The sequence below is a fragment of the Mastacembelus armatus genome, chromosome 4, assembly GCF_900324485.2.
Source record: "Mastacembelus armatus chromosome 4, fMasArm1.2, whole genome shotgun sequence".
Lineage (NCBI taxonomy): Eukaryota > Metazoa > Chordata > Actinopteri > Synbranchiformes > Mastacembelidae > Mastacembelus > Mastacembelus armatus.
The window spans coordinates 23,616,552-23,627,935 of NC_046636.1; the positions used below are offsets into that span (position 1 = coordinate 23,616,552).

Consider the following 11,384-nt stretch of genomic DNA (forward strand, 5'->3'; position numbering starts at 1 on the left):
CATTACATTAGTCGAAGTGTCTTACCCACAGTTTGAAAATGGCAAGTTCCCGTGTGTAAATTTACAGCTCATGCACTTGATGTTGCGCCACTTCCAACCGCCTACCGCACACCCCCTCAGTGAGCGCAAGCCAGCCATTGTGCCGCGGAGTGGGATGGAGCACAAGATGTATTTGATGATTCTGTTGCACCATAGACCATCCCAGCACACGCCTGATTGGACTTTAAGTCATATATGCACACACATGAGAAAATGTACTCTACACAATGTTGCTGCCTGCTTGGCTCTGGCCTCACAGGAGCTGGGTCCTACAGGGGTTAGCAGGCCCCGACACTGGTTTGGCACTGCACAGATAACCATGCATGGGAATTGAGGGGCTATTTGGCAACAAGAGGCAGTGGCACACGCCCTGACTAGAGGGCACCATTACCTTCTCTGCAAAAACATAAGGATTAAGGCCTTCAAACTTAATGAGTACATATGCATTACAGAATTTAAACATTTGGTATCATAACTTGTTGTAATTTGCAAAGTTCAGTGAAGAGGATCCCGAGTTTCAAACAACAGGACTCACAGGACTTTCACATTAATTCATATTTACACAAGTTTACTTCTATTCAGTTTAATCCTAAATATCCACAGCTAAAATTAGTTGTGAACCCAGGGCAGTCTGAGATGATGTCAGACGTTTTTATGGCAATATCGCCTTCAGCCCAATATAAACTGCTCCTCTCCAACTGCAGACTCCCCATATCAGATCTGTGCTTGTCATTGCTGTCACAACGATGGTTTTCATTAAAGCTAGCCCAGGAGACAGTTAACAATCAGCTGATGCAGATCGCAAAGTAGTTAGTTCATAGTTTAGCCTAACTCGCAAAATGTGTCTGTACCGTAGGATTAACTCTTAACTAGGGCCCGCTAGTTTAACTACAACAGTTTAACTGATACAAACTTTATTAGTTGGCTAGATGGGATTTGTTAGGAAGTCGCTTTTTAAGGTTCATTTCGATCCCAAAATCGATAAAAACGTTTTCACGGTATTAACCGTAATAAAGTAACAAGTCGCAAATTGCTTCAAATTGTAACGTTAGTTGATATCGAGATGAACTGAGCTGACACTGCAATAAAAAAAGTTATAATTTATAAATAATAACGGAAAGAAGTTTTAAAAAGCTTACTTACCATTAAAATTAGAAAACCTGCAGCCATCTCTCAAAATGTCAGTTTACTTAACGTTACTGAAATTGGACAATAAAGCAAAAGGGCTGTTGCTATAGTTACCGCACTCGCGCATTGACCGTATCAATTTTAATGACACCTGTCAACCAATCAGAAACAAGTACGTCCCGTTTATGGTATAAGATGCTGGATGGGCATAATTAAGATTTTCCCAGGTTTCTGTGTAGAAACTTGGGTCTGAATGTTAAAAGGTACCACAAAACAAGAATGAAAACACAGGGTATTACAACCACAGATAGGTATTTACACATAATGAGGTCACAAACCAAAGTTCCCACAGCTCCTGCACCACAAACTCAAAAATATAGCCTCTAAAATAAATATTCAGACTTCCACATTTGACTTTGAAGTTATATATATATAGAGAGAGTTATATATTTATTTATATAATAGTTATATATTTTCTCAATTTTCTAAAATTTGTTTTTCAACCCCCTTTAAGAACACTGGTTTGGCAGTGCTTCTTATTGCAGCACTACCCACCATGTTTGGTAAGAGGACTTTCTAAATTTTTAGCCATATCAATGCATCATAATTATACATTAACTGAAATATTCCACTGTCTGAAATGTGCATACCAGTGGTATACCCTTTGATAAATGTGAACTGAGACATCCATGGGTGGATATCAAAAGCTATCAAATGAATACCTAAGGGTACATTCACAAATAAGTTTTATTTTAATCTTTTTATACATTATAACCATTTCCAACACATTTTTTATATTATAATAATAAAATGACTCTTCTCCCTTGTCATTTACATAAATCAAAATTTTGTATATTAAGACTGGAAAATAGTACTCCTGTAATTTTTGTATATAGCTTTGTACACTTAAAAGTGACGACGCATCCATTTTGCTCGGAACGAATGCACATTCTGGGGGAGAGTAAGAAAGGGCAGCCATAAGCAGAGAGAACACAAGAGCTCTAGCAAGACAGCAGGCTAACAAGTAACACCACCATGAGACCAACAGTGACCTGGGTTAAAATTACACGGTAAAACCATTTCTACTACTTGAAATGTCTGAAATGCCAATTAACGTCAACTTGTACTTCAACCACAGTTAATCGGGTTAAATCACATGGAAAAGGTTTTCAATAGCATTTCAACCCAAGTCTTTTCAGAAAGCACACCTGTAGGCTGGTTGTCTCCCGAGAGAAAGCTTGGATCGCCACACGTAGCAGTACAGTGAAAACAACCAAATACACTTCAGGGGAAAGCACATACCAACAAAGAAAACGTGAGTGAAATTTCATATTGACATTGCAGAGATTCAGGCTTTTGATAAAAACACAAGTTAATCATCCCCATCATGATCTTGGGAAAGGAAATACACATACAGTATTAGAAAGATAATAAACCATGCGATATCATCCCATGAATACATTTTGATCATTTTCTCAATGTCAGTGACATTCTGGCATAAATCATACCTCCACAGCATATGCCCCTTCCCATGTGTGAGACACAGGATGTCAACTAAAATGTATGTATGTATGTGGAAGAAACTATGTCAACACAAAGTGTAGGTCACTGAATGATAAATAAAAATCATTCAAAGTACACTGATATACTGTTCATGAATGTGCATACAAAAAACTGATCAGGCATTGAAAACCTTTAGTAGCCATGAGTACCCTCTTTGGTTTGTGACACTGTTCAAAGTGATCATCCATTTGCCCTGCACTCTCTACCCACAAAATGCTTACATTGGAGGTAACTGCAGACAATGTTTTAGCATGAGTTTGACAAAGGGACTGTAAATCACAGTAGCTGCATTCACCTGCCATAAAACCAATTTTGAGTAGATTCAACATTAGATTTCTTCAAGCAGGTTATTTCTCCAAAATCTATCACTTTAGCCAAACAAATCTCTACAGCAGGAATTTTTAAAACATACTCTTCCACAAGCCATCAACTGCTGCAATATAAAAGATTAACACAGAATAATCAACAATACAAAAGAAGTTTGTCGATCTATGCAAAACAGCTGACACACTGGCAGCCCTTCAGTACTCTACAACCTGTGTAGCAATGACAAAATTAAAGTGTGGCTACTCTTGACACTGGCATGGTGAGGCTGTGGTCTTACAGTACAATGACTCAAGGGGCCCTGTTGTTGGTGAAGAAATAACTGGGGGGAAGCTAAAGCCATTTAAGAGAAAGATGAAAAAGTGCCTGTGTGTGATGGCTTGTGTACATGTATGTACAGTATATGTGTGTATATGCAAGCAAAACCCAGAAGTGTGTCAGGACACTGGGAGCTTGTTCACTCAGTGCTGCGGGTCGGAGTACTGGGCTGGTTGAGCCCCATGGTTTTACATAACCAGCCGGCAAAGTCCACTTCTTCCACTTCAGATCGTTTAATGAATGTGTGACTCTGAAGGAAAAGCAAAAGAGGAAAGTTATTTGTGCTGCCATCATCAGAAAGAAAAAAAACACCCCACTGCTCAAACTACTTGATAAATGTAAGATGCAGGTCCCTACCATCAGCATCTTCAGATCTGCCCTCTCCGCTGGGTTTTTGATCAAACTGCACACACAAATGGTACCAACAAGGTTAGGGACATTACAAATAACTAGAGGAAGGCCCATTGCTTCTGTCTTATTCCGCTTAAAATATGTAGTATGTTTGAGCTTCAGTTTGTAGAATTATGTAGGTGCACACTTCCTGAGAGACAGTAACAACTAGTTTCATTCAATATGCAACTTACAGGAGGGATGCAGAAAAGCAAAACCTCACATACAGTGAGAATCAATATTTCAGTAAGATGGAAGACATAGGTCCAGCAGTTAAACTTTAGAAACAATATTTGCATATTTACAGTTCCTGGATGTGAGGTTGAGGTTAGTGCAAAACAAAAATGTATGCATTCCAGCCAACATCAAATGTTCCTGTACAACATTCATAAACAACAAATTTCATCTTCTGGTGTTGTTACAGCATTTAACAAGATTAAATGTGGTGACATTAGAGCAGTTGCGTCGTCTAAGCATGTCACTGCCAGTACTCACCATTTTGTTACAAAGTCCTGGAAGTCATTGGTAAAGACACCATGTGGTAGTTTAGGAGGCGGCTGAAAAGTAAACAAATATTTAAAAAATAATAGTAATTTAAGCGTTTATGTGTGGTGTTTATGTAACCCGAACACATAGAAACGTGTGTGTATGTTTACCAGAATATACTGAGCAACCAAGAATTTCTCACACCTCATTCACAATGTAGTCCAATAGTTCAAAGATAGCCATCGCAGGTCTACTGTCCATCCCATGTCCTGTGAATAAGTTGTATATCATAAACACAATTACAATTTTTTCAATCAATTTATCAATTTAATTTACATGAATTTTTAAGCCATTATTATAAAATTATAATAAAAATGCTGTCACAGCTAAGGCTGGATAATTCTGCATGTATGTGTTTTTATTATGGTTTTGCATAACTGTCTCTGTGTTTGTGCATGCTTTTAGGTTCCATACCGCTTACGGGCCTGCCTGGTGGTCTGGGCCTCTGCATGTTGTTGTGCGGCTCTCCCTCAGCCCCATCCATAACAGCTCGTCCAAAGATGGCCTCCAGCTCTTTGGCGTCTGGTGGGGGTATGGGGTAGCGGCCAATCGCCAGCTCCACCAGGGACAGACCCATGCTCCATACGTCAGACTGAACAGAGTAGTGAGTGCCCTGCAGTCTCTCCGGCTGTTGAGAAACACAAACTACGTCAGAAAACAGGTAGAGCCAAGAACCCAGGCAGGAGAGAAGGCTGGGCAAGGAAGGCACAGGAAGTGGAGGAGAGAATAATAGGGTGGGGAGAGTGGGGAAGAGGGTGTGAAGATTTTGGGTGTGGTAAGGCCAAGAGGACACAGAGTGGGAGGGTTTGGCAGGAAGTGAAGAACCACTTTAGACTGCTGTAGTTTAGAGAAATATGGGCAAAGACAGGTGTGTGTGTGCACGCTGTACAGCACTAGTGCTTTGTGGGTACGGGATAGGAATAGGCTGAGACAAAAAAGCAGCTTTTGGCCGTGTACCCATCAGGTGCCTAAGAGTGAGGGGAAAGGAGGACAAGAAAGAGCAAGCACAGTTGTCTAGCTCTTTGCCAAAGAGCCTTTTCCTGGGCACAGCCCTCGGTTCTTGGCAGGGGAGGGAGGGAGGGCCAGAGGAAGAGAAGGCAGAGGGCGGGGCCAGCAAATGAGAGCAATGTGCGAAAAGAGGAGAAGGAAAGTGGGTTTAGGGCCAGAAGAAAAAGGGGTGGGGGTGCAGGCGTACAGAGCTGACTCACCGACATGTAGGAGCGTGTTCCAACAAAGGAGTTGGCCATGGAATCTATGAGCTGGCCACTCACACCAAAGTCGCACAGCTTGATCTCCCCACGTGAGTTGACCAGGATGTTAGAGGGCTTGACATCTGTGTGGCAAAGGGAAGCAGACAAACATATACACAGAAATTAACTGTAGACTCTTCCTGATGCTGTATCTCACCTGTCATGCCCACTTAACACCTCACTGCTAACAAATTAGGCTATCACAAATTTCTGCATAGTATGTATGCATGTTTTTCAAGTGGGGCACTAACATGGAAACACTGAAATGCAATTCCCTCTATGGACAGTAAAACATTAAATATCAGGAGGATTTTGATAGATAAAACGTATCTTTTGAAGATTAAGACAATCTTTATTGAACCACAGAATTATTTAAAAATAAATGTATTGACCAGGATGACAGTGTGGCTTGGGGGCTGTGGGTTACATGTTCGGCAGCCCCCATCCTTTAGCTTCTGTGTTCAGTGAGCAAGGGAGAAAATAGCTACATCTCTCACTGAGCTGCTGTTATATACAAGCCCAGTCCTCCACAGTTCCCGCTCATCACTGAAAAACAACCTGCAAAATAATGGGGTAAGACTCAGTCCTGCAATCTGTCCTCTGTGGTGTGTGACCCCCCTCCCACAGACCAAGGATATGTGAGGAGTGACTGAGGTAGAGGTGGCATGAAAGAGTGGGAGAAGGATGGAGGGAGACATGAAGGGAGGGGTCAACTGGGCGCGGCTGCTGTATAATCACATCTGAGAGGCTGTAATTACCAGCTGTGCTCACAGACATCTCTGTCCTAGAGTACCACCAACCCTGGAGCACTGAGACTTCACTGTGCTGCACTGTGCAGGTCCGACACCATTATTTTCTTAGTAAGACAACTATGGTTACTTGCTGTAGAAAACATCGCTGTCTTAGACCTTGCCAGGGTCTGGCTTTTAATTTTAAATGAATGCAAAGATAATTGTTCTAATAGGCCTCTTTATTTCATACTACAAATTTCTGTGATCAGGATCTCATGTTACTCCCATATAATAGCTTGCCTTGGGGTGAGCATGCCAACTCTCTTCAGATGTTGATGCAGTGCACATGGAGGGCAAAACACAAAGACAATTACTACAAATTTAAATGAAAAAATAAGGACAACTGGAGCTGGTCCTGTTAATGTGCTGCATATAAAGTGGTTTCACCAATATAAAAAGTTAATCAACATTTAGATATAACAATCACAGCTAAATGCTTTTTGTTAGTGTGCTTGAACCCAAGGATAATATCATGGAAACTCAAGAATAATCCTGCATTGGTTCTAATCTTAAGTTTAGAACAACAGTTGTATGGTTTGAATTTCTGCTGTTTTCATCGTCAGTGAATTGTAGCCACCAGTAATACTGAAGAGATGGAAATCATTATATTACCCACAATAAGAAAAAATGTTTCAAGATGGTATTTCTATATATCAAATCCATTTGCAGAGAAATAACAGGATAGACATATTTCATATTTGTATCTCTTTCTTAAACTGGATTGTGACCAAAATACTGTTTGTCAAATAAAATACATATATATAAAGAATAAGCTACAAGAAACATGATGATGTGCCTTAACACTGTATTTTACTGGTTTTTAAGAGTCCATATGCTCATTACATTTTGGATAGCCATAGTTTGGAAATTTAATTGGCCAAGACAGAATATGTGCCACCAGATCTATTTTTTGCATTAGATACACGTTTTCTACACTATAAGACGGTACCTGTAGTACATTTCTCAGCATGTCATAACATAAAATTTGAAACATGTCTAAGAAAACTTTTAGTCATTTAGGTCAAGGGATACCTGTAGCCAAAACACTCCTGGTTTAGTTTGTTCTTGCCCTTATTCTGAAAGCAATTCACAGGTATTAGGCCAATGAACAGCCGCAAAAGATATTATGTGGTAACTGCTGCATTAAATACACGACCGAGATAAAAGCTAACTTGTGGCAAGTAGAGAACACCCTTACCTCTGTGCATGATCTGGTGCTTCTCTCGTAGGTAGGCCAATCCCCTCAATACCTGCAAACAATAGAAAAACATTTAACATTACACACAACAATAAAGCAGACCAAATCTCAGACATCATCATCTAAACACTTACATAAAAAACTTAATTTTCCTCTGTATATATTAATAAAAACACACATCATTTTGCTAATTGATTATTTCCCTTGTTTATTTGGTTGTTTAGAAGTGCAAGATGCAAAAGCTAAAGTTAAGCAAAATAGTAGGCTCTGTTTGTGACTCATGCGTGACTGAGCAACACACAACTAACACCACAAGATACACACACCCACAATGAATGTGCAGACCATCTACGAAAACATGTACAGTCACAAGCTACAAATCTTTATACCACTGCTACATTCAAACAGAGGTAATAGTATGAATAAAATACATACGGCTATGCTAACTTTTCCCAGAATTTCTTCTGGGATTCTTCTGGCTTCCTTCAGGACTTGGTCCAAGGATCCACCATCCTGTAGAGACAAGTTGCATAATTAAAATCAGACATACCATTTGAAGAAAAAAAAAAAAAAAAATCAGTTACCCAACCATACTAGTGTACTTGGTAGAAGGCCCTAATACAAAACTCTCACCATGTGCTCCATACAGATGCTGATCTCCCCATCGCTGTAAAAGGCCCCATAGAAACCCACAATGTAGGGGGAATTGCATTCATGCAGCACCTGCAACTCTCTGATAATCTGGTTTCTGATGGCAGGCTTGATTTCCAAGTGGATCAACTAGGGAAAGAAAGGATGAAACCATTGACGACTGCTCTGACCAAAACACATGCAACATTTTGACATCTTTGGTAAAATAGCAACAACAAACAAGTTCTCATATTTCTGATTAATTTCAAAGTGTTGATAATTTGCACAAATATCGGTGAAAAAGTACATTTGTACATTGCCTCAAATATATTTTTGCTGTCATATTGCAATTTCTTGTTACTTACGGAACACATAGACTGCCAAAGCCTTATATGCAATAAGTTAATATTGGTTGAATTTTTTGACCCTTATTTGTCTTATTACTTATCTTTCTTCTTGGAATCATGTGAAGGTCATATGTCAAGAGTCTATCCTCTGCAAACTGTATGTTGCCACCATCAGTCCATAATGAAGACATACTGGACCAATATTCAATATGGATCAATATTCACATATTGGTCTTCTAACCAAGTGCGGGTGATAGGAAATATCACAGGGCATAGCCCTACCAAATGTTATATTTATTTATTATTGGCAAACACTAGTGTTTATGGAGTCAGTGAGGCTCGATACATACGTGGGTGCAACAAACAAGCCAATGACACATTTTTGAAACTTAAAAACCTTAAAACACATCTGGAATATGTTCGTATCCAGATACCTCCAACCACCAAAGTTCACATAAAAAACAATCAATGTTATTTTTACCTTTCGAGCCATGACCAACCCAGAGGGTTTGTGGCGAACCTTGTTGACCACTCCTCCATTTCCAGCACCCAACTCACATATGGGATCGAAATCCTCATCCTTCAGCTCTCCAACCTGAGCTTTCTGGGTGAGAAAGGCTTCCAGTCGTTTCCTCTGCTGTTCATCCAGGTCCAACTCGCCAAGTTTCTTCTGTAAGGCCTCAAGGTTGGCTCTATGAGAGGACAGCAGGATTTATTAAAGCATAATAAGACAGGAACATTTCACCACTGCATTCAAATGGTTGTGCACCAGACTAATGTCAAATAAAGGGTGATAAGTCACCTGAACAGAGAATCACTCTAACACAGCTACAGTCCATTTTAACTTATAGTAGTGCTACTCACTCAGATGCAGCATCAATGGTGTTAGAGGTGGCCTGTCCCTCTCCAATGGGAGTTATGTTCAGGGGAACGGGTCTTCTTTTAGGAGGCATTTCAGTATCTACCCTAAACGACTGTCTCTCGAGTAATGCACTAACCTGCAGTGAGCTAACGTTAGCCCTTTCCTTGTCGGAGCTCAGGCTGAAAAAGCAACGGGATCAGCTCTTCACGGCTAGTACCTTAGCCAGCTAACGTTAGCAAAGTTAGCGGTTAGTATACTTTAGGCAGCATGTCAGTTAGCTAATCGTGTGAAAACGGAACATGCCGATGTGGCCCTGAAATGCCAAGTCGTTTCCCGGTGCTTTTACAGACGGGGTACACACATTTCTATGTTTTTGCTCCTACTAAGCTGTCTACCTACTGCTACTAGCCATTAGCCACCTAGCTGCTACTAGCTAGCACCAGCCCCAGGACAAATCGCGCCCTGCTGTCTCCTCCTAAAGTGCTGCTCCGCTTGTCGGCTTTACCGGCAGCTACACCGACTAACCGACCCGACTGGCCTCCCTCTAGGGTCCCAGCAACAAATTCCTCCGTGTTTCACGTCGGGGTGCGGGTCTGTGAAGCGAGCTGGGCTTTGGCGCTGACTGGTGGTGCTTCAATACAGGAAGCAGCAGCTGCAGCATCAAACCTATGTGACACCCACAGGGAGAGCCCTTCACAGATAACGCGAGACTGAGACGGTCTGACAAGTTGATACGAGAAATGAAGAAGCCTCATGGGAGAAGAAGGGCACCTGTACTTTGTTATAACATCACCTATTGGCTGTTTTTAATGAAGAAAAGAGGACAATCGGCCACATCTTATTCTACCTCTGCTGCTTTCTGATGCGTTTGATGTTAATTATTAAACAAGCTGCCAAGACCATTAGTGCCACCAAGTGGTGACATGATGGAACTGGAAATATACAAAAAATAAAAAATATATATCGATATTGCTGTTATTAAACATTAAGTTCATCCATCCCTTATCTATACCCGATTATTCATTACTAGGGTCCCAGGGATCTGCTGGAGCCTATCCCAGCTCGCTTTGGGTGAAAGACAGGGGTACACCCTGGACAGGTCACCAGTCCATCACAGGGCCACATAGAGACAAACAACCTCACACACTCACACTCACTCCTATGGGCAATTTAGAGTCACCAATCAACCTGACATACATGTTTTTGGACTGTGGGAGGAAACCAGAGTACCTGGAGAAAACCCACACAAGCACAGGGAGAACATGCGGACTGCACACAGAAAGGTCCTGGGCTAACCACTGATCCACTATGCTGCTAAACAGTAAGTTATATATATATTTTTTTAAATCAGTCATATGGAAGTCAAAACAATAGAGACACAGTTTACATCACAATTCAACATGTACAAATGTTACAACAAACAAATGAATAGGTCTCTACAATGGGCCAGTATGTCTCAGAAGAGCACAAGGTTAGCCAAGTTATTACAAGGCAGAAACAATGCTGGTAAGACGTGTTTTATTTCGCATAATATACTGTATAGTCCTGTTCTCCATATTGCTCCAGAAGTGGCACATAGATACATTAAACACACACCAGAAATAAATGAATCAAAGCTTCAGTGTCTCCTCCAGTCAAAATAAAACAGTACAGAATACTTAATGAAGTCACTTAGTTTTATGTTTCAAATTAAAGTTTAAAAAAAACAACAAAAAAAAACATGAGCATTAACCTCATCCCGACCACGACCAGGGAGCTTTCTTGCCTGTCACTCATGATCTCTCAGCACTCCAGAGTCTAATTCAGGCAAAAGTGCTGAAAAAAGTGTAAGAGCACAATAATGACTGATTCTCCTTTTCCCACATCCAAAAACAATTTTAGACAAATGAGTTTTAGGTCAAAAGGGACTCAATTTCACAAAAGAAAACATTATAAGACACTTCTTTAATTCATGACATGACACTGGTGCTTGAAATAAGATGCAACACATTTGTCCCT

At 40.6% G+C, this 11,384-nt stretch overlaps 1 protein-coding gene across 1 annotated transcript; it reads right to left on the minus strand.

Annotated features, from left to right (window-relative positions):
- Positions 1 to 1,896: 1,896 nt before the first annotated feature.
- On the minus strand, positions 1,897 to 10,176 carry map2k2a (mitogen-activated protein kinase kinase 2a). Its single transcript, XM_026305098.2, has 11 exons — positions 9,389 to 10,176; positions 9,006 to 9,216; positions 8,181 to 8,327; positions 7,983 to 8,060; positions 7,548 to 7,599; positions 5,517 to 5,641; positions 4,723 to 4,936; positions 4,453 to 4,517; positions 4,258 to 4,319; positions 3,730 to 3,775; positions 1,897 to 3,622 (listed from the first exon to the last, which is right to left on the minus strand). The coding sequence occupies exons 1-11, from the start codon at positions 9,475 to 9,477 to the stop codon at positions 3,512 to 3,514; spliced, it is 1,200 nt and encodes a 399-aa protein (XP_026160883.1). The 5' UTR covers positions 9,478 to 10,176; the 3' UTR covers positions 1,897 to 3,511.
- Positions 10,177 to 11,384: the final 1,208 nt, after the last annotated feature.

What these genes read in the sequence shown, in the direction of transcription:
- map2k2a (XM_026305098.2), bottom strand. Translation starts at nt 9,477, where the DNA reads ATGCCTCCTAAAAGAAGACCCGTTCCCCTGAACATAACTCCCATTGGA. An exon ending in ACCAGGCAGGCCCGTAAGCG is followed by an intron (nt 4,518 to 4,722) that starts GTATGGAACCTA and finishes ACTTATTCACAG; the next exon opens with GACATGGGATGGACAGTAGA. An exon ending in CAGGACTTTGTAACAAAATG is followed by an intron (nt 3,776 to 4,257) that starts GTGAGTACTGGC and finishes TTGTGTGTGCAG; the next exon opens with TTTGATCAAAAACCCAGCGG.